General features: G+C 39.1%; 1 protein-coding gene across 9 annotated transcripts in view; it reads left to right on the forward strand.

Annotated features, from left to right (window-relative positions):
* Positions 1–24117, forward strand: part of FARS2 (phenylalanyl-tRNA synthetase 2, mitochondrial) — a 672513-nt gene that overhangs the window by 220140 nt on the left and 428256 nt on the right. For all 9 annotated transcript variants that reach the window (XR_010730403.1, XM_066268413.1, XM_066268417.1 and 6 more), the window contains one exon: positions 17262–17421. Coding sequence is in view for 8 of the 9 variants with exons in the window: in XM_066268413.1 (XP_066124510.1) it covers positions 17262–17421 (160 nt within the window). In the remaining variant the exon portion in view is untranslated. The remainder of the gene's footprint in view (positions 1–17261; positions 17422–24117) is intronic.

Raw genomic sequence — 24117 nt, forward strand, 5'->3', positions numbered from 1 at the left:
CGGATCATTTACAACATGTATGGACCTTGATAACATTATACTGAGTAAAATAAATAAATCAGAAAAAATGAAGAACTATATGATTCCATACATAGGTGAGACATAAAAATGGGACTCAGGGACTAGAGTGTGGTGGTTACAGGGCGGGGAGGAAAGGGAGGGTGTGAGGGGAGAGGAGGGGCACAAAGAAAACCAGATTGAAGGTGACGGAAGATAATTTGACTTTGGGTGATGGGTATGCAACATAATCAAATGTCAAAATAACCTGGAGATGTTTTCTCTGAACCTATGTACTCTGATTGATCAATGTCATTCCATTAAAATTAATAATAAAAAAATGTTAAAAAATAATAATCATGATGCACCCTTTTCTCCTGACGGAGTGTGTTTTAAGGGCCCTTTGCATAGGCTGTGCTCCTTGCCTGTGTTGATGCCATCCTTGTGGAGTGGTCGTCCTTCATTTTGAACAACCTCTTTGAAATTCTTTGTGAGTCATCCTTATTAAAAAACTGCTCTCATTTATCATTAGAAAATTTCTCTTTGCTCCTTTTGAGTGTCTCCCCCATTTCCAGATGGTTCATTAGAACCCTCCTGTTCTCAGGCTTCCTTTTCTAAGCTTTCCCACTGTTACTCTGGTGTCGTTTCCAAAGGTAGCCTCTTTATTCCTGCTTTCTGTCCCGACTCACTGTTCTCTCTCAGTAAATGACAGAATTTTATTCTCTACCATGTGGTTATTGGGTTTCCTTAATAGCCTCATGCAGAGAGGCTTTATTGAAGACATTTTTATTTGGCCTTCATAGATTATAGTCACCATGTTTTCCTAATCTCTTTTTTGAAATCTTTTAGGAAGGACTTCACCTGTTAAATACATACTTAAATTGAAAAGGCTTTAATTTTTAAAATTCTTTTTCTCTCCCCAAATGTTTTCTTAGGTATGTCTCTTGATAGTGAAGTGAAAGTGAAGTGGTCACAGCCAGAAGTCTACAATATATTGGGTTTGAGTAATACTCAATTATTAGAGGACAAAGCAGGGTTTAGAGAACCATTTAAAGAGAGGCCAGTCTCTGTTTTCTGTGGTACAGGGCTTTTTCAGATCACCTTGCCTATGACAATATAGAAACTAATAGCCTCTTAGCCTGAGACCTTGCCACGTACTTATAACATTATTGCCCAGAAGCCTCAGTGATCTTTCAGCACTTACTGCCTTGAATTGTTGGCATGGTTGCTTTGTGTTTGTCTGGTATGATATCTCCAGTTGGTTAGTCAGTTTTTTAAGGATGTCACTCTGTCTTCTTTGTGCCTCTTTTCTCTAACCCAGGATCCTGAAGTGAGTAGCAGTTGGTAGATGTGGCCTTTGGATGTCCCCCTTTTTCTAATCTGCCAACTTCCACTCTGTAAAAGATGGCAGCTAACGTAGTTAACTGCATGACAGGTCACGTCTCAGCCTTTCTGGCTGGGCATTCTCAACCGTTTCTCACACTCCAGTCTTCTAGAGGAGCAGGTGTATCCATCAGGGCTTGATTGTAAGACAGAAGCCACACGATAACTTGATCAGGGAGAGAATTATTAAGTATAACACAGAACTGGAGTAATGAAGGAAGGACTGGCTAATAAGAAGAGAACTCTGGAGGATACAGAACAAATAGATATAGGAGGAGCAGCTGCTACCCTAGGACTGATACTGAGCCCCCAAGGAAGAACCCCTTCCTGCCCCGTATCCAGGCATCTCGAATGACACAGCGGTGGTTGTGGCGTCAGTGCTGGTGGAATTGCTGCATAGCCACATGCTAGCATTTGCTGTGAATCTGCTCTTTAGGTTTCAGGTAAAGCTGCTTCTAGTGGGGTGTGTTGCAGGAAGCACTCTGCTGTGAAACTGCCCAAGAGGGGTAATTAGGGAAGCAACTGGCTATTGTGGGGCACCTGGGGAGTGGAGTGCTGCTGCTTACATTGCAGGGCACCTGGGATCCAGCAAGAATCCCTTTGTAATGTGTTTCCAGTGACCTGTACTGACAGAGCTATGCAAAGGAAAAATATTTAAAGGGCCTAACTCAATTTTCACAGAGCAGTCAATGAAGGATTGTTTTTTTGGCTCAGAGGCAATTGGCACGATCTGTGTTCTCTTTGTCCTGAATATCTATAAGTCTTTAGGGAGATGGCTTGTTATTAATCCAGTACAGGGGTTGATTGCAGAAGTCACATTTAGGAAGAGAAAAACATTTGTTCGTGATTCTGATTTAAAATTTCAGAATATAATTTAGGTAGCGCGGATGCTCTCTAGATATTGGCTTAGTACATGGGATACACAAAGGATAGAGGATATTTTGAAGGGTAAAAGTTTGTGCTTCTGTACCAATATAGTATCCAGAGAAAAACAGATGGATATTCTTTATATGTCATTCCTCCACGATCTCAGGAAAATTATTACCATTTATATCCAACATCTGCTGATAGAGGCCAGAGGGCCTCATTAAGGTTTCACTGAATCCACATAATTACAGTCACAATATTTTTTGTACTAGCTGAAGTGAAGTATGAAAGTAGCAAAAATATTTTCACAGTGATATGCTATTACACAGCAGACTTCACACCTTGGTAGAGACCTCATTTCTTTGCCTAGTGCACATTACTGAAAGCTACTTGCATGATGGAGTGGCATAATTCACATTTTCAGCCTTGTAGGTGCATGTACAGTGGTAATCAGAGTTTTCTTTTCTAGTGAGCTTCAGAACCAGCTAGCAATCTGTGTGCACACATCCTGTTGATTGTATGTTTAGATGCCTGGTTCACTCTTAAATGTAAAAGATGACACTCCTACCGGGTGACTGATAATGTGCCCTTTTAGAGGCACTTTCAGTATCTTCTTCTGAGGCTTTGTTCTTGAATTTACTGTCTGATGTCATCCTCTTGACTCATCTTGTGGTAATTCTTTGTGAAGTTGCCAACTTGTGAATATGAATGAATTTGAAAGACAAAAATAGAATGTTCTTACCCTAATTTGTCATCTAAACACAGAGATATTTTTCAGGTATATATAGGCTTTATATTATGTTGTATATGATTGATAACATTTCATTATAGCAATGGTTTCTAACCTTTTTCTTTTACCATTTGAGACTCCTCTGAGTGGTGTGGATACTCCCCACCACATATGTAGGATATTATACACTGCTCACAAAAAATAGGCAATATTTTATAGCTTCATATTCATTTTGAAATATCCCCTAATTTTTGTGAGCAGTATATATAGTTTAAGGACTATTACATGCTCTTGTATTAGATTATGAGATTAGAAGTCATTGTCAAGGACTTTGTTCTGTCTCTTTGTTAGTATTTCCAGCCTGAGTTTGTAGTAAATTTGGTAAGTTATTGTTCTCTATTCTCTTAGCAATTTTCTTTCTTCCCACTTCTTCTTCTTCATAATACTTCTCTTGTCTCACACTGGGAACTAAACTGGGATTGTGTTTGGTAGTGGGTTACATAAATAGCAGCAGAGTTTAGGGTTATTTTAACTATAAAAAGGCAGAGAAGCTACCTAACTTGGAAAAGATTAGTTGTCAACTACTGGGGTGATTTGTGGTTGGAGATAAAAATCAAGAGCTAGGAGTCAGGGATTGTCTAAGAACAGGAAGATGAGTTGAATATGTTTGGGAAGCCAAGGGAACAGTTTCTGTCAAGTCTGAGAGCCTGTCCTGAGGTAGGGGACATACCTGAGTAGGATCCCTTCTAGATTCAAGAAATGAAATAGTTGTTCTATGTTTAGAAATCCTGTAAGGCACAGAGCTCCCTGGAGATGGGACACAGCTACAGAGTTGGATAGCACAGATCTTGTGGGGAGCAGAGCTTACTACTTAGGTTACTCTTGGAGGCCTGTTATGTGTTGGGGGTTTAGAGAATTTGTTGTATGTATTGTTTAAGGTTTATGATCCTGTCTTAAATCAAAACATGGAAGGATTTACATTAGACAAATGGAAAGAATAACTTTCTCACCATAAGAATTGGGAGTGAGAGACTGTTTCAAAGGGAATTTGGGTTACCTTTTCCAGGGTGATGTTTCTCAGTGTAATACAGACTCTTAGATGAGGTGAATGACTCTTCAGTTCACTTGCCCTAACTATTTCACCTTTTTAGTGTGAAAAGAACTCTGTGATGCCAATGGTGTGTTATTTTTCAGGGAATTTGGTGGTAGGACCATGTAGAACATGTAGCTGTCTGCTTTGGCAGTAGTGGTATAAATGATTCTCATTTGAACTATAGTGTCTTAAATACAATTTTAAAATCTCATTTTTAAGTGTTGATCCTATCATACATAAGTATATACTGTATCATTTTTGAAGTAACCCACAAAAATTCATTCATAATGATACAGCTAACTGATTTATTGTTAAAATGCTATATCAGCAATTGAAATCTATAGGCAGCCTAAGATGCCACAGAAGAGACTGATACAACAGGTGGTTTTCCTCTTAAGAATTGTGGAGATTCCAACTTTTAAATTGTGTTTTAAGTCTATAGGAGCTTTTTGGTGTAGTCTGTTTGCATTAAAATTCTCTAGAAAAAAGAAACGAATAAGATAGGTGTGTAGGGGTGTGTGTGTACCTATATGTTTTATATAAAGAGATTTACTGTAAGGAAGTGGCTTACGTGATTGTAGAGGCTGAGAAATCCAGACCAAGGAGAGCCGATGGTATAGTTTCAGTCTGAGTCCAAGCCCTGAGCAGCAGGAGAGCCAGTGGTGACTTTCTAGTAGGAATCCAAGTCTGAGTGGAAGACTGGTGTCACAGCTTGAGGAAATAAAAAGTAGAAAACAAAATATAAAATAAGTATGAATTGTAATATGAAATATAAAATAAAGCATAAAGTAACAAATGAAAGGCAGAGAGAAAATTTTTTTCTTCCACAGTATTTTAATCTATTTAGGCTTTCCATAGGTTGGACGCGGCCCAGTCAAGCTGTGGAGAGCAATCTGCTGTACTCAGTTCACTGATCCAGATGTTAATCTTACCCAGAACACTCTACAGACACATGTAGAAATATGTTTAACCAAATATCTGGGCAACCCATGGCCCAGTTAAGTGGACACATAATATTAACCATCATACTGTCTTTGGGCAGCCAGGCTTTATAGTGGAACACTGAGAGTCCTCATCAGTTCTAACAGTGCCTTAATTTTGTTCTATGGATGCCACATTTTAGAAACTCCTACTAAACCAGTCATTTACTAGTAAATGACCTTTATTTAGACATAAAAGAGTTAAAGTAAGGAGTTCTGCACTTTTGCTTTTCAGGACTGAACAAAAGCCCTGAACAGTGGGTTGCTGGCTCTGGGAGCCTGCACGCCCGGGGCTGTGGTGTCATACGTGGGAAAGGCTTCAGTAGTGGTGCTGTTCTGGCAGTAACACTGTATTTTGAGCTGGTGAGAAGCGAGTCAAGTTCTGGCTCTGAATTTTACACGTGGAGGACCTTGGATAAATTATTTAACCACTTTGAATCTCAATTTCCTTAATTAAAGCATGGACAACTCCTGAGTTGTTGTTTAAGAACCTAGCTCGATACACTATGAGCAAGAGATGTTCAGCACTTGTTAGCTCCCCTACTCACACCCTTATTATTATTATTATTATTATTTTTTGTATTTTTCCGAAGCTGGAAACGGGGAGGCAGTCAGACAGACTCCTGCATGCGCCCAACCGGGATCCACCCGGCATGGCCACAAAGGGGCGATGTTCTGCCCATCTTGGGGCATGGCTCTGCCTCAATCAGAGCCATTCTAGCGCCTGAGGCAGAGGCCACAGAGCCATCCCCAGCGCCCGGGCAAACTTTGTTCCAGTGGAGCCTTGGCTGCAGGAGGGGAAGAGAGAGACAGAGAGGAAGGAGAGGGGGAGGGGTGGAGAAGCAGATGTGCGCTTCTCCTGTGTGCCCTGGCCAGGAATTGAACCTGGGACTCCCGCACGTCAGGCCGACGCTCTACCACTGAGGCAACCGGCCAGGGCCTATTTTTATTTTGAAAATAGAAGTCTGCTCAATTCCTGTTCAGAATAATCTATTTACCTATGCATCGTCCAATGAATCAGGTATCTTGTGGGTCTTACTTTTTAAGTTTGATCTATTTTTTTAAACTACTTCTATCTTTTCTTTTGGTAAATAATATGCCTTCTGTCCAACCTTCCTTAAGAATAGGTGACATAAAATTTAGCTGGGTCTTGGTCCTGTTACATTTCACCTACTGGCACCATGAATGAGCTATTTCGCTACCTGAAGGAAACAATGCAATCTCTTTCTCTGTTTTATCTGTCATCATGGCCTAGGAAGAGGATGACAAGAGATCACAATTTTAAATTTGACAGTGAAATGGATGACGTGTTGGTTGTCATGAGAATGAGTTCACACCAGGACAGGGCGTTCTATATTGATGCCATTGTTACTTTTTGCCTGAACTTATCCAGACCCTGAATCTCATGTAGTTTGTGTACAGCTTCATGTAACTTCCTTGCTTCGATGCCTAGAAGTTTCTGATGTTTTCTCTGTATAGGCTAGAGGTTGGCAGAATATTAACCCACTTCTTTTTCCCATTGGTACTCCTGGGAATAATCCAAGGGAAGAAAAGTGTTGAAAAATACACTTGTCACAATATATCAAGAGTTGATAAAAGCAGGCAAAACAAGTGACTAGATTTTGCAGATCCCCAGAAGCCTTTGGCAATGACTTTGGAGCATGGGAGAGGGCGAAATCACTGACAGTCCACCATTATTGCTGCCAGGAAATCAGTCGTGGGGGTCACATGGGTGCCAGCTGACTGTTCTGAGTATATTCCTGATCCTGGCTTCTTGGGAACATGGTTTTTGTCACTAAGCAAGGAGCTCAGTAGCCTCTATGATATGATATCTTCAACTTGAGGGTTCTGTCTTAGAGGCTTAAGCAAAGGGAGATTTGGAAAGACCCTGTAATCCAGCAGGACCTGTTTGAGTTTGTAAATGAGGGTCTAGCATGGTAGTTCCCTAAGAACTGCTGAAGCCATCAGAACTTGTCTACTTGAGACATAAGCTTCTTGTCTTGTATAGCATCCTTGAACAGCCAGAAAAATTGTGTTTCAACCACCAGTGTGTGTTTGTTGCATCTCTCACCATAGAACATTGACTGTTTCAAATCTCTTACTATTAGTTCACTCGCACCAAGTTTCATGTCAAGGAGGGGGAATAAGACAAAGCAGCCGGGAGAAAATAAAGTCTACTTTTGCAGTGTGGAGCTTTAATGCATTTCCCCGCACCCTCACCGTGTTAATCTCTGTAACTTGATTAATTGGCATGTGGTGTGTTACAGAAATCCAGGGAATGACAAAATTGATTCAATATCAATTAGCTAAAACAGAAATGGACTTCCCACAGAGGCCCTAGGACAGAATTGTATTTAACTGGGCCCTTTCAAAAACAAGTCTTCTCAAATGATGAACTGTAGAAGATCTCAGTTAGAGCCAGTTGTTTAAAGAAATTAAAAACTTTGGAAATTAGCAGCTGAAATCCACTTGGATGAGCCAGCTATCCATTTAATAAGTCTGTCTATTCATCTCACTAAGACATCCAATCCTTCCTCCACAGTGATATGGATACTTAATATTTGCTGAAATGCTTTAGTTGGATTTAAATAACGTAATTGAATTTGCTTGTTGTATTAGGGGAAATGAAGGCTTGGGAATTCCTGTGGTAAAATATGTGAATGTGCTTTTTTTATAAGTGATTTTTACTTATTTCTCTGTGGTGAACCAAGAATTAATAAAGTGAGTCTGCCAAATAGATGAGCCTGCATTTGTCAGAGTTATAAGCTTTATCTGTCACTCTCCAGATGACTGGCTTGTCACCCCACTTGACTGGGGTCAGAGGTGATCCGCTTAGTGACAAGTTTTGGTTAGCTGAATTGGATATAGATTGCCTTTCTGTTTAGCTACTATGTGTTCTTAGAAAACTCATCCTAAACAGGAGTGTTGTAAAATAAGTTCCCATGTGCTGTTTCTTTTGTTTACAGTGTAGTGAGAGAGACAGATAAACTGGAAACTTCATACCACATAATCAGTACAATGAAAGAGTTATGCCAAGGCACAGAAGAAGGAAATCATCCCTGGGAATAATAATGGAAGACTTACTAAAGAATCTTAAAGAGAAATTTGAAGTGATCCAGAAGAGGAAGGGTGCTGTGACCCAAATAGTGGGAGCAGCAGGTTTGAAGGCATGAAGACACAAAGGAGCATGACAAATTTCTGGGCTGTGGGCTGGGGAGAGGCTGAGCAGGGGGCAGTGATAGGGTGATTGGAACTGTAGTTAGAGAGATGTGTAAACTGCTATAGGTAACCTTAAGGAATTTGAGCTTTAATTGAAAAAAAATAAGACTTTGACAATTTTTAAGCATAAGAGTAATGCAGTGAAATTGGCACATTAGGAAAAGAATTTTGCAGAGTAGCCCATGGAATGAAGCAGTGTAGGGAAAGAATGTAGATGATGAGACCAAGATAGAAGATCATTTATAATCATCCAAGAAACCAGTGCAGGCCAAGACAGAAATGGCGGGTGACAGATACGGAAAGATGAACCCAAGAGTCTTGAGGTGGATTCCACTGAATTTGGTGGCTGCATTTGGGAAAAGGTGAGAAAAGGAAAAAAGCATTTGAAAATAAGTCTTGGTTTGCTTTCTTGGTACCATTCCCAAGGTTAGGGATCCAAGGAAGAGAGATGTGTTTTGGGGAAGGGGTGAGGAGGATAGTGGAGTGTGCAGTACATCTAGGTGGAAGATTTGCCAATGGAGATGTCCAGTAGGCAGGTGCATATGTGTATCTGGGCCCTGGCACAGTCATCAAGGATGGAAGAGATTCCAATCCACGGGCCTACAAATGGTTGCTGTGGCTATGAGGTTAGCTGATTTTAACTAGGGAAAAGCAAGCATAGTTAGAAGGGTACAAAGCTAAAAATGAGGCCTGTGGAATACAACTATTTAGTGACAGAAAAGCAAGGAGAGGGAGCTATGAAGAATGACCAACGTAACTGTGAGGAGGACAAAGGGTAGTCTGTAGCACAAAATGGGATTGGTGGGGATTTTGTTTGTATTGTGGACTATTTATTTAAAGGGAAGAATTGAATATGTTTATGAGGAAAAGAAGAGCCAGAAGAGAGATTGAAGGTACAGGAGATGCGGATGATATCTAAGTAAGAATTTTGAGGAGATGGAAAGTGATGGGATAGGATGTATTCAAGTCATTGGGAGTGGGGTTAGTAATGTCTAGCGCAAGGGTCCCCAAACTACGGCCCGCGGGCCGCATGCGGCCCCCTGAGGCCGTTTATCCGGCCCTCGCTGCACTTCCGGAAGGGGCACCTCTTTCATTGGTGGTCAGTGAGAGGAGCATAGTTCCCATTGAAATACCAGTCAGTTTGTTGATTTAAATTTACTTGTTCTTTATTTTAAATATTGTATTTGTTCCCGTTTTGTTTTGTTTACTTTAAAATAAGATATGTGCAGTGTGCATAGGGTTTTGTTCATAGTTTTTTTTATAGTCCAGCCCTCCAACAGTTGAGGGACAGTGAACTGGCCCCCTGTGTAAAAAGTTTGGGGACCCCTGGTCTAGAGCCTGACCAGAGGAAGATACACTTTTTTTATTTCTTTTCCTAAATTAAGAGGGGCAGGAAGGGTTGAAGCATGACTACGAAGGCAAATGCATTTATGAATGGGAATGGAAGGCTGGATGTTGGATGTTGTCTTATCTGATGACATGTCTTTGCTCAGGAAGAAGGCAGAACCAATTTTACATCCCCCCCTCCCAGTGAAAGCAGTTTAGGTAGGATAGACATTTTCAGGAGTGAAATCCCTGATTAGAGTAGTCTCTGAAGTTAATTGGAGAGAAAAACGAATACTTCCTTCTCTGAGATTTGGTTGACTCAGCATGTGCTTAGAGAGGCAGTTCTAAATTAATTAAGGAATTAAGAAGAAATGAGCAAAGTATCTGCTGTGTTCAAGGCACTGTGATGATGTTCCTTACTCTTGAGGTTACACCTGTGATGCAGAGCCCTTTTCTATTGCTCCTAAATTGTTTAAAAATCATAGTAGCCTGTCTTCTTTCACAATAAGAGTTTGAAATGTTGCTGTTGGGCATTAGTGTCTCTTGAGCACACTGACCTCAATTAGAGGATTATATGGTTCCCATAATTCAATTTTTAATAAGCTTTTTACATTAGAATATTTCTAGGTTTACAGAAAAATTGGAAAGACAGTACAAAGAATTCTTGTGTATTCCACACTCAATTTTTCTTATCATTAACATCTTACACTAGTTATGTATATTAATTTGTGACCCAATCGTATGTATTATTACCTATATTTATTTTTGTTTGTATTTCCAAATCATCTTGCTGTGGTCTTTTCAGTTATATTTGCTGGTGTGGGTTGCCCTTGTCTATTGATAATTCAGAAACATGAGTTGAGTCATTACTTCGAACAGACTCTCTTACTGTCTTTCAGATCATGTTATCTTAATCCCTACTTCCTTTCTCTTTGAGAAATCACATAGTTGAGTGGGTAAGAGGCTTCAGAGAAAAATAATAACCAACTCTAATTTCATCATGTCAGTATAACCCTGGTGTCAGTTAATGTGCCTTATAAAAATTATCTAGTAAACATAGTTTGTTAGACGAAAATATTTTTAAAGTGGGTTCCTGAGGAATAAATAATGGAAGAAGTGGTTTTTGGTGAAAAAAGATCTTAGACCATCACCAGTTCCCTGTCCTCTTTGCCTCTAGATGGCGCCTATCACTTTTGAGCTATATAATTTGGAATGAAGTCGTCTCTTCCACTTAACATCACATTTATGTTTCCCAGTGCAGTCTGTCCTCATTTCCCACCTAGCAGAACACAGAATTACGAACCTCTTTTATTTGCTGTACGAGTCCATTCATAACAAAGTCATTATGAGTGCTGTGGAATTACTGATAATTTTATAAGGAAGAATGAAGAAAGCATTTGCATCATGTGATCTGCAGTGATCTGAAACACTTTTAAATGAGCCCATCTCTTCTCTCCAAATCCCCTTTTCTGTTTTTCTGGCATCCACTTTCCAGCCCCAGGAAATTTCAAAATCCTTTGAAAAGAAGCTGTTTAACCACTGTCTTGTAGTCTATGGGCAACTTTTGGTTTTCACTTCCCAGCTCTATTATTGTCCCTCCACAACATCTTCCCCAAGCTCCCAGCCACCCAAGAATTCTCTTTACTTGTTACTCAGAGACTATTCTTAAAATTTTTTTCCATCTAATTAAGCTGGTAATCTCTTGAGTCAGATTCTTTCTATGAAAGTCATACAGCTAAATTAAACATTTAAAAATATCGGTTTGCAGAAATATTTTTATGACTGTAGGTATAGCTTCATTCTAAGACAAAGCACATCAATACCAAAATGTCATTTGGGTACCATTTTGAGGTTTCAAAGCTCCTCCTCCCCTTCCCCATCCTCCTCCTCCTCCTCCTCCTCCTCCTCCCCATGCTTCTCCCCTTCCTCTTATTCCTTCCTACCTCCTCCTCTCACTCCTCCTCTTACTCCTCTTTCTTTTTCTGCTATGCTTGCTTCTTCCACTTCCCTCCTCCTCTCCTTTATTAAAATGCTAGTTTGCACAGCCTGAATTCACAGTTATGACCTCATTTCTTTCTTGTGCTAAACGTCTTTAAACTATTTTGTTTGGTTGTATCACTCAGCCTAATTTTCCATTAACGTTATCTTGGATTATCTCTTCAATACTCATGTTACTTGTACTTGCATTGATGCTGTTCAGAGCAATGTGCTATTAAGGTCTGTCCCATAGGCTTTAGACTTTTGCTTTATAACCTCAGGCAAAAATTGACTATGAGCCTAAAATTAACTGAATTGCTGATATAGTCATGGCTCATTGGCCTATGAACTGGTTAAAATTTCAAATCTTGTTGAAGTGACCTTATCATATTTTGGTGTTTTGATGTTATAGTGCAGAAATGCTTTGTAACTTGTAAACATTACATCTGTTTTTATTTTACCTTTCTAAATGTTATCTTGACACTGCTACCACATTTTTATTATTCCAGTTTAGGTGATTCAGAAAGCAAGCATAGTTTTTTTTTTTTCCTCACTGTGAGCTAACCCTTACACCTGTTGCCCAGGCCCAGATGTCTCCAGCTGGAAGGTGGAGTTATTTCATCTGCAAGGATTAATTTGAAATGTAATCAGCTTGTGCTCCTACACATCTCATGTGCTTAAAATATTCTTGTTGGTCACCCTTGAAGCGCCTTGACTTTTATGAGCCCTCAGCTACCACTGGGACTACTTAAGTGAAGGTTCTAGCCTGATTATTTTCTCTGCCATGTCACCTTTTAGAGCTTTATAAAATGAAACAGCAACATCAGAAAGCCATGCCTTTCCCTCTGGAGGTTTTCTTCTGGACCACCTTCAGGTCTGAGCAGTGTTTCTTCTGCTTTCTCACCTGTATGAAGGGTATTTTGTTGTTCAACTTTCAAATATTTATTTTCCACATTCCTTCTACTGTTTTTCTTTGGTTCTCTTCTTTCATTTAATTAAGGAGGAAAGGACTGAGTTAACCTGCATTGACTTCTGGTATCATAACAGCCCATAGACTCATCAGCCTCCCTAGACTCCACATGACCTCTACCGCACAATGCCTTCCTGTTAATGATGCAGAACATTGTTGTAACTCAGTTTGGTTTCAAAGCGGTCCTCCTCAAATAACTGTTCACATTGATGTAATTGCACGTATTAACACATTTGAAAAGCACACCTTAATTATCACTGTTGAAGGTTTGTTTACCTTGTGCAATAGTAATTTGATTAGGATAAACCATCACCATGTTATGTAGAGTGCCCGAAGCTGTCTCACTGTGTGAAACCACTATAGCACCTCTCCGAGTTTTATGACCATTTCTTAATCCCACTCATCTAACTCTGGATGCTTTCCACACAGAAGCCAGAGAGATGCTCATATGTATGCTGCCCTGGAAATGATCATGGAACCTTGAACATGCAGTGAGTCAGCTGGGGTTGGATTCAGGCTCTACAACCTATTGTGTAATAGTGCCAAGTTACTTAACTTTTCTAAACCCTACATTTCTTAGTTGGAAAATGGGGAAATTAAGGATTGTGAGGATTAAGTGAAACCATGTAGTAAGCAAGGTAAGCACTCAGTAAGGTAGCAGATACAGTAAATGATCAATAACCGTTAGCCGTAGTCCTGCAAGCAGCAGCAGCAGCAGCAGCAAAGTTTGTCACAGACCATTCTGTCACAGGAAGTCTGGAAGACAGGGTGGGTATTAAGCGTTCATATGGAAGGCAGGCTCTATTGATCAAACCAGTGACTAGTGGATATCTTTAAATGGCCAAATAGAAAAATGACTGCTTTGGAAGGTCCTCGGTAACTTCTTGAAATTTTGTTATCACCCCAGACCCATGTACATTTGGCCACTCACAGGATTTTACATAGGTGTGCATTATTCTTCTGACCATTTGCTTTTTTAGTTGCTTTTGAATTGTGTATTTTAAATCTGGGCCATTTTGAAAAATTTCTTTGGCATTCTAAATTTTAAATTTAATTGGTTTTGCAACCCACTTTTATTTGTTTGTGTGTTCATTTGTTTATTTTTGTGACAGAGACAGAGAGACAGAGAGATCCAGGAAGGAAGAGATGAGAAGCATCAGTTCTTGGTTGTGGCTCCTTAGTTGTTCATTGATTGCTTTCACAAATGTGCCTTGACCGGGAGGGGGGGGGTTTACAACAGAGTGAGTGACCCTTTGCTCAAGCCAGTGACCTTGGGCTTCAAGCCAGCAACCATGGGGTCACATCTATGATCCCACGCTCAAGCCAGTGACCCCACGCTCAAGCTGGTGTGCCTGCGCTCAAGCCGATGAGCTCATGCCCAAGCAGGTGACCTCAGGGTTTTGAACCTGGGTCCTCTCCATCCCAGTCTGACGCTCTATCCACTGCACCATCGCCTGGTCAAACATCAAGCGTAATCCACTTTTAAATTTAAGCCTGGTTAGAGTTAATTCTTTGCACCTGCATTTTTCATTTGGGAACTACTTGCCCTAGCTTCTATCAGCAGTTGCAATTGGGATGGAGTTTGTGTCCTGGGCTATTAGGGTTTGTGCAAAGACACTTGAGAAAATGTCAGAAGAGTAGAAGAAATCCTAGTGGAAAAACAAATGATACAGCCTATTGTATTTAATTAATGGATATCTAATTTAATTTCATCAACAGTGGATGTCTCTCAAACGTAAAGCTAAGTGAGAGGCAGCTAGTTAGAGGTCCCTGGAATAAAAAATGGGGTGTGTTTTAGTCCCAGATTGGGGACTAAGTGGCTGAATGATCTCAGCCTCTCTGGATTGTCACCTCTCTGGATTTCATTTTCTTATTTGAGGTTGACTTAGTTGATCTCTAACATCCCTTCCAGCTCTAATATGTATTTCCTCTAGAAATAATAGTTTTACTTGTTTTCATGGTCTTATTCTTCTGTGTTGTGTTGTGCGGATGGCCTAATGAACTACTGCTTTTTCTTTTCTCAGAGTTTTCTGAACTTTAGTCTTTAGTGTATGTGACAGGCATTTTTTGGATATCTCTATATGTTGTATAGTCTATTCTCTAAATAGTTTTTTTAAAAAATAAAGTGACTGACTTTTTTTTTTTTTTTTACTTAGCAATGTTTTGAGCTATACTCTGTTAATTATGTGTTTGAGATGGGATATTTTTCTAGGCCACATTAAATTAATACAAAAATATTACAATAAGGTTTTTATTCCTATGTCTTCTAAATCTTCTTAATAGAATGTGTGCTTCTCTTTGGGAAACATTGGTAGTTTTGGATTTGTTCATTCAGCCATCCTCATTCTCTCCTAATATTTTTGGTACGTTTTCCCTACTTGCACAGACATGCCTTTGCTTCTGATTATCTACTAAACTCTATTGCCCATTATGAATAATTGAAGCCTATAGTGCAAAGTGGACTCCCAGAATTCAATATGTTTGATTTTGCTGGACACTTAGAGGAATTACTAGTCTGCAGTTGCCATAGTTCATTTCAGAGAGCCTGAGGTTCTCTCTCTGTGCTCAGGTAATTTGACACCTGACTAGCTGTCTATACAAAAATAGGTTTATTTTTGTATTCATCCTTATCATGAGGATATGTCGTCCTTCAGGGCTGTTTATCTGACACCCAGCTTGGTCAGACACTGTGGTCTTTCTCTTTGGCTCACTAGCTGCCACAAGCAATGTTCAGTTTTCAGTTGATACACTGGGCCAGTGGTCGGCAAATTCATTAGTCAGCAGAGCCAAATATCAACAGTGCAACGATTGAGATTTCCAAAGCCAAAATTTTTAAACTTAAACTATCTAGGTAGGTACATTCCTTATCGAGGTAGTGCCCGTACGTGGTATTTTGTGGAAGAGCCACACTCAAGGGGCCAGAGAGCCAGCTGCCTGTGGCTCGTGAGCCACGGTTTGCCAACCAGGGGTAGGCACATGGTCTCGGCATTTCTCTCTGGCTCTGTGCTGGGCTTTATTTCTTTCTTTTCTTTTGGCTTTGTGCTTTTCATTATGTTACTTCTTTGATGCTTTTAATTTATTATTACATTAAAATTAAAAAATTTTTTTGATTTCATAAGACAACAGGTGGAAAGAATAGTAGATTCATTTGCTCATTCTTGAGTCAGTTTTCTAGCAAGTAAAGATCTGCCTTGTTCAAGATGGGGGCAGTTTATTTTAGTGGTAAAGCAGCTTATGAATAATAATTATGATTGTGATGATAATGAGGAAAATTTACTTAGCCATTAATTACAATGTGCTAGGTACTCTACTTTTCATGTATTATTTAATTATTACAAAGTGTCTTCATTTAGTGTTTTGTTCCTACTTTACAAAGCATTACCTGAGGTTCAGCTGCCATGTCACTTGCCTGAGTTTGCCTGGAGAGCACGTGGCAGAAATACGCTTCAGGCTTGGTCCCTGGCTTTGGAGATAGAGGGTTAGCAACGTCCAGTGTACTTCTGCCTCTATGGACTTTACAGGATTTAACTCCTAGACCACACTTTCTACCTAGTCTTAGGACACACTCTAAAGACCCTGTGGGGTGGATGGTCAGGGAGGGATACAATTTTAGAATTTAAAAGCCTGATTCACTTGTATTTCCATTAGCATTGAAGATAATGTCTCTTGTGAGGAAATGACTACAAGTAAAAGTAAAATGGAGAAATCAGTAAAGAGCAGAACAGTGCTTTTAATTCCCTAAACCAGGCATGGCCAACAGTTTTGCCCCTGGGCCAGATTAGAAAGAAAACTTTTTTCATGGGCCGAACGAAATATTAAAATTAAAAAATGTTAAATACAAAAATGATTTGTTTAAGTAAACAAAATTTTATTATGTAATTTATGAATAAATGTGAAAAAAATTTTAGTATACAATATTATTTTAATGAAAATATATTTTAATAAAAATATAATTACATATCATATAAATATCTAAACTGTATCGCAATCAATCAAAACAATATTTTATTAGTAGAATGAGCTTGAAAGGGTTATATCACAAATAAAACAATTATTTCGTTTTACACACAGCCTGAACACATTTTCGGTTATCAACTGCAGCTATTGTCTATGCTACAGTGCCACTTGACTCAGCACACTTGACCACAAAAATAACGAATTGTTTGACCTTGGGTACGCACTGGCAACTCCGCCTAAAAGAATGTGGATTTCACATCACTGCTGCTAAACATCAAACAGTTCATATTGAGTACAGACGAGTACAAAAGTTGTAAATCTTTATAATGGAATTTTTTTAAAAAATAAAGAAGTATCGCTAATCCATTTGACCAATTATTGGAAGTTAACCCTAGATTAGTCACATGTGGAATTCTTTTCCACATATCACTATCTTCTTAAATATCTCGATTTCCAATAATCAAAGACGCTTCTGCTTCTGAGTAGCTGAGATTTTAAAGTAGTGGAGAATATTAAAAATTTAACCGCAGGCCGCATAAACTCATTATACAGGCCGGATTCGGCCCGTGGGCTGTATGTTGTCCATGCCTGCTCTAAACACTGTAGCATTGTGCTTTTATTTGAACTTGGTATTAAATGAGTGTTAATTTTAGTATGTTCATCAGGTATAAGACAATGGATTGTATTACCACATTATTTTTTTTATGTAAACTGTTCAGGATACTATTTTTATTTATTTATATTATTTCTTATGGTTTATAGTTATTCGCTGGCGTAAAGGATGGAGAAAGCCTGCAGCTCTTTGAACAGAGTTCTCGCTCTGCCCATAAACAAGAGGCGCATACGATGGAGGCCATGAAGCTCGTAGAGTTTGACCTTAAGCAAACACTTACCAGGCTTGTGGCACATCTTTTTGGAGATGGTAAGTACTCAGATGCCTCTGCTTTGGAGGGCTTAAATATTCAATAATCCTGAAATCCTTAAATTGTGTCTAGATTTTTTGGGCTAATTTATGGCTTAATGGTTCAGGTCCATAGTGAGATAGAACTTAAGGATTTCGTGGTTCATTCCATGTGAGGAGCAGGATATGAAAATAGAATTATCTAGAGAAAGAAAAAGTGGTGATATCCTGTGATAGGTGTGATAATGGATTAAGATCAGGTCATTCATCATCTGATGATTATCATCATAATCATCATAGACTGATGATTAGTGTTCTTCTCTAATCAGATTGTCATTATATTAGATCAGACTTGATGATGGGGCAAGATTCTTTTTCTTTTCTTATTTTATTTATTTATTTAGAAAATATTTTTATACTACAGAAGCATTCAATATTCTATTAGTTTCAGGTATATGCATAGTGGTTAGACATATATATATAACTTACAAAGTAATTTGTAAGTCTTGTACGCATCAGACACTACATATAGTTATAATATTATTGACTACATTCCCTGTGCTCTATATACTTTACATCTCCATGACTATTTTGTGACTACAGTTTGTACTTTCTTTTTTGTGTGTGTGATAGAGAGAGACAAAGAGAGGGACAGATAGGGATAGACAGGCAGGAAGAGAGACAGATGGGAAACATCAATTCTTTGTTGCATCTCCTTAGTTGTTCATTGATTGCTTTCTCATATGTGCCTTGACTGGGGGGCTGCAGCAGAGCAAGCGACCCCTCTGCCAGTGACCTTGGGCTTCAAGCCAGAGACCTTTGGGTTCAAGTCAGCGACCATGGGGGGGGGGTCATGTCTATGATCCAGTGCTCAAGCCAATGAGCCCTTGCTCAAGGCAGTGACCTCGGGGTTTCGAACCTGGGTCCTCTGTGTCCCAATTTGACACTCTATTCATTGCGTCACCTCCTGGTTAGGCAGTTTGTACTTCTTAATCTCTTTATCTTTTTTACCCAACTCTTCTCCCCTCTGACTAGCATTGGTCTGTTCTCTGTATCTATGAATCTGTTTATTCTGTTCTTTAGATTCTACATTTGAGTGACATCATGTGGTATTTGTCTTTCTCTGACTGACTTATTTCACTTAGCATGGTACCCTTAGGTCTATCTGTATAGGGCAAGATTCTTAACCATGTTGAGTGAAACCAGTGGAAAACTTTACATATTTATATAGTGATTACTACTGTCAACAGGAAAAATATTAACAGTGAATTTCCTGGAGGAAGAAAAATATTTTTAAGATCTGGATTCTCACTTTAGTTCCTTGCCCTCAATTATTTTTTTAAGAAAATTTTTATTTGTAATGTACCCCCTTCCAATTATTTCTAACTTTCTTGAGATAATATTTTGTTTGTTTTTAGAAAGCTATAAAGAGAAGGTTCGGAGATTTTTAAAAATTGTGACTTACAATTTAAAAATGTTTATTTAATTTTTATTTATTTTATTTCATTTTATTGCTTTTATTAAGTGAGAGGCAGGAAGGCAGGGAGGCAGAGAGACTGACACCCACATGTATCCCATCTGGGATCCACCAGCAAGCTCCCTACAGGGCGATGCTCTGTCCATCTGGGTCCACTGCTCTGTTGCTTGGCAATAGAGCTATTTCAGCACCTGAGGCAAGGCCATGGAGCCATCCTTAATCCCCTGGTGCAAAATTGTTCAAACCATTCTAGCTGTGGCTGTGGGAGGGGAAGAGAGAGGGGGGTGAGGGGGACAGGTAGAGAAGTAGATGGTTGCTTCTCCTGTGTGCTTTGACCAGGAATCGAACCCAGGACTCCACATGCTGGCTGATGCTCTACTGCTGAGCCAATTGGCTAGGGCTAAAAATGTTTGGAAGTCAGAAGTGAAACAAACTCTTATTCTTTTGAGCTTTTAAAAAGAACAGCTCTGAGATATAATTGACAAAAAGTAAACTATACATATTTAAAGTTTATAGTATGGTAAGTCGACGTACAAGAAACCGAACATATTTACACAATTTTATTAGTTTTGACATAGATATGCACTTGTGAAACCACCAGTAGAATCGAGATATTAAACATGTTCATCACCCCCAATTTTTTCCTGCTATCCCTTGATAATCTCTCATTCTCATCCTTCTCTAAATCTCCTCACCCCAGGCAACCAGAGAACTACTTTCTTTCACTATTGGTTAGATTGCACCTTTTAGATTTATCTATATAGAGTTCTATAATGTGTACATTTTTTTTTGGCTTGACCTATTTTACTTATCATAATTATTTGAAGATCCATCCAACTCACTCCAATTGAGCCATTGCTGGGAGAAGGGAAGAGGAAGAGAGAGAAGCAAGAAAGGGAGGGGTGGACAAGCAGATGGATGCTTCTGTGTGCCCTGACCGGGAATCAAACCTGGGACATCCACATGCTGGGCCGATGCTCTACCACTGAGCAAACTGGCCAGGGTTGCTTATTTTAAAGATTTTATTTATTGACTTTAGGTAGAGGAGAGAGAGAAAAAGAAAGGGGGTAGGGGAAGAGCAGGAAGCTTCTCATATGTGCCTTGACCAGGCAAGCCGGGGATTTCAACCGGGGAACCTCAGCATTCCAGGTTGACACTTTACTGCGCCACCACAGGTCAGATACAATAGCTTATTACTTTTTTGTTGTTAAGCATTCCATTCCACAGTTTGTTTATTCATCCACCTATTGATAGACATTTGGATTATTTTTAGTTTTTTGCTATTACAAGTAAAGCTTATTTCTATGGACTTATGTTTTTTTTTTTTTCAGTAAATACCAGCAGTGTAATTGCTAGATTATATGGTAGTTATATTTCAACTTTCTGAGAAACTGTTTGTTTTTTGAAGTGGTTGTGCAATTTACATTCCTCCTAATTGTGTGTTAAGGTTCCAGTTGCTCTACATTTCAGTGACACTTGATATTGTCAGTCATTTTATTTTTAGGCATTTCAACGGGAGTGTAGTGGTATGTCAGATAAGCATTCAGCATATTTAAAGAACTCCAAATAATCAAAAATCAACCTAAGAGAGAAATGGATGAACATGAATGTGACAAATGATGTAGCTAGTGGACTAAGGAATACAGGCAGTCCCTGGGTTATGAACAAGATAGGTTCTGTAGGTTTGACAATGTTTAAATATTTATGTGCACAAAAAGGTAGAAATAAATACTATGTTAAGACAGACATCTGTCTATGTTACACTTCACAGGTAAATGCACCTATTCTAGCTTTCATACAAATTTACCTTTAAGAACAAACCTACAACCTATCTCGTTCATAACCTCTGAATGGCCTGCATGAAAAGTGATCAGGGGAAAGCAGGTGAAAACCACCATAAGCTATCCTCTGTCTTTTCTTTTTTATTTTTTTGGCAGAGACAAAGAGAGTCAGAGAGAGGGACAGATCGGGGCAGACAGACAGGAAGGGAGAGAGACGAGAAACATCAATTCTTCGTTGTGGCACCTTAGTTGTTCATTGATTGCTTTCTCATATGTTCCTTGACCGTGGGCCTTCAGCAGACCGAGTGACCCCTTGCTCAAGCCAGCGATCTTGGGTCCAAGCTGGTGAGCCTTGCTCAAACCAGATGAGCCTGCGCTCAAGCTGGCGACTTCAGTGTCTCGAACCTGGATCCTCTGCAGTCCAGTCCGATGCTCTATCCACTGCGCCATCACCCAGTTAGGCTGTCATTTTTTATATATATAAATATTTTTTAAAAATCTAACATTTTTAAGTACTGACAACGATATAGAAAAATAGACATAGTACAAAGTCCTGGTCCCATTAGGAGTCTCAGCCACCACTCTAGCTGGAACTTGATCTCTCACTCCCTCCTGATTCACCTCTGTTTTATTCACACCTCCTGATTCCCCTGCTTACATGTGAACTCAAATGTGTATTGGGAAGGATTCTTGTTATAATTTACTTAGTTTCTGATGCTGTGTTTTAGTAAGGTTTGTTTGAATATGTAGACTTCCATATTCTCAAATGCATAGTCCAGGTAATATTTAAGAAACCACTATATAATTCTATATTATATATATGTGTGTGTGTGCGTGTGCATGTGTGTGTGTATACATTTTTTTAAATGTATATCAGCTTCATGCTAGTGTGTTTATCTAGGAGATGGAGAATGGCATTAGGAAAGAGGTACAAACCAGACTTCAAGCAGGTTCATAGTATTTTATTAAAATAAAAAATAAGTTTAATATAAAAATGTTATGATTGATAAAACTGAATAGTGGTTGCATGGATATTTACTATTTTCTTTTTCTGTCTTTTGGTTTGAAATATTTCATATTCAAATGATATAATGTAATGGTGAAATAGGTTTCAGATAGAGATTGCTGATGTGAAAATTTTATTATAGCCAGTTTCTCTTTACTTTCATGATAAAAGAAAAGAATTATGATATTTTTAGAAGAAATATAATATAGTTAGCACTGGAATGCAGGCAGATGGATTGTGTTTTCAGGCCATTTTTGAAGCAGGTGGTTTTTTTGTTTCTTTTTAAAGATTTTATTTATTAATTTTTAGGGAGAAGAGAGAGAGAGACAGAGAGAGAGGGAAAGGGTGAGAAGCTGGAAGCAACTCATAGTTGCTGCTCATATGTGCCTTGACCAGGCAAGCCCAGGGCCTTGAACCAGGGACCTCAGTGTTCCAGGTCCATACTTTATCCACTGCTCCACCACAGGTCAGGCTGAAGCAGGTTTTGATGGAAGGGATTCCTGGTATTTCCAGGAGATAGTGTTCTATCTCTAGCAGCTTTAGAAAGAGATGCAGGCTTCTTTGAATTCTTTTATTGTCAATCTATGCAGAGACTTGTCGAGCTCTCCTTATTTGTGTCTCACCATACACATTGTTATCATCAAATGCTGTTTGTGAGGTTTAGAAGCTGCTTCATCGAGAACTCAGTGGTTATGGATAGACAGGTTGCTTACTTCTCAAATGACTGGTATTCTGTTTCTCCTCTTTGTTATTTTTCATCAGTCCCCCTCACCCCAACCCTCTCTTCACTCCCTGCCACACTGCCAGTTAGTGCCAGCAGCTCCTTCACCTGGTTAATTCTCTGTCCTCCCACCAGGGCTGTTTCCTACATGAAGCTCTTGCCGAATCCTGGAGAATGGTGCCTTTTTGTGGTCATCTGAGCTGTACTTGAAAGTGGGCTTTACTTTTCTGAGCAGGAAGCCCCACTGGATTCCTCTCCCCCACCCCCACCACATTGCAGGCATCACAGTATTCAATAAGCTAGACATGACCCCTGTCTACAAGGAGACATGAATCTTAAGATTCTTAGTGTGTCATGGAGCTCGCCGGAGAGGTGCCTCCTCCAGTGCTTAGCAGGGGCTCAGGAACAGTCTCCGTCGGGAGCGTCAGAGCTGACACCATCCTAAAGCCATACAGTCTGGAGAATGAGGAAAGGAAAAGAAGGAAGGAAAAAAAAATGGTTAACAGAGGAATCTCACAACCACTGAGAAGCAGTAGTGTGCAGTTGGAAAATATTAAAATTCTCTTTCATTTACTTACTCTGAAATCTTGAACAGGTGATTTAGTGCTTTAGGCCTCATTTCTAATTTTCTAAGGTGTCTTGTAAAGAGAAAATATTAAATAAATGTGTAAATATTTTTCAAATGAAGAAATAAGGAAGGGAAGGAAAATTATGACAAGGCAATAAAATCAGAGAGCAAATGAAGGAGAACAATAATTAGGGCTGGTTTGTCTTAATCTTCTCTAATGAAATGAGATGTAGCTTTACATCAGAATATGGCATCGCCCTCAAATTGGTGTTGATGGTGGCTTTAAATTAACATTCTCTCCAAGCACCAGCAAATATTTTTTAAAAGTATACAATATGCTGGACACCGTAGAGATTATGAAAACATTACCAAGGGCTTTGAGGATATACATCTTTCTGAGCGTGATCCTGGACTTTTCTTTGTATTATTATTTTCAATATTTGTATTTGAATATTTCTTAAAACCATGCATTGAAGTGAAAGTTACTATGTAGCAGTTTTCCTTATAAAAACCATTTTTACAGTATATGATTTTTCTGACTGTGATACTCATTATGCCCATGGCCAAGAATTAATCTTTACTTGAAATTTCAATGAAGTTGTAGCTTCTCTACTTCAAGCAAATGTGTGTTTTATTTTTAATATACTACTGGCCTAAGGCTTCCAGGTTTCAGATTTCATTACAGGTCAGAGTTGCTATTTTATAAATCTTCAAATTTCCTTTATTGTGGAATGACATTGAAGTAAAAAACTCACCTGCTTGAAGAATGGATTTTGTTCACATGCACTAAAATCTATCTGCGAACAAAGCCTTTTTATTTTTTTCTTTCTTTTCAGCCATTAGATAATTTTTACCCTGTTCACACAGTAGCCAAACACCCTGGAAGTCCTTAAAGACGCATGAGCCACATGTTTTTGCCTAGCCGCCATGCATCTTTGGTGAGAGTATTGCTGAGGGAGCAGTTGTGTGAGTGGGTGTGTGAGGTTGTCCCAGGTCTGTCTGCATGTTTGTAACATCTGGTAAGATGCTTCTCAGGGGAGATACTAAGCAGTTGGGACTGTGACCCAAACTGAGGTCCATTTTATGAACTCGAAGGGTGAGTGAGGTGTGTATATTATAGAAAACAGATGCAGTGTGCTCTCCTAGTGTTCACATAGTATCAAA

The sequence above is a fragment of the Saccopteryx bilineata genome, chromosome 3 (assembly GCF_036850765.1).
Source record: "Saccopteryx bilineata isolate mSacBil1 chromosome 3, mSacBil1_pri_phased_curated, whole genome shotgun sequence".
Classification (NCBI taxonomy): domain Eukaryota; kingdom Metazoa; phylum Chordata; class Mammalia; order Chiroptera; family Emballonuridae; genus Saccopteryx; species Saccopteryx bilineata.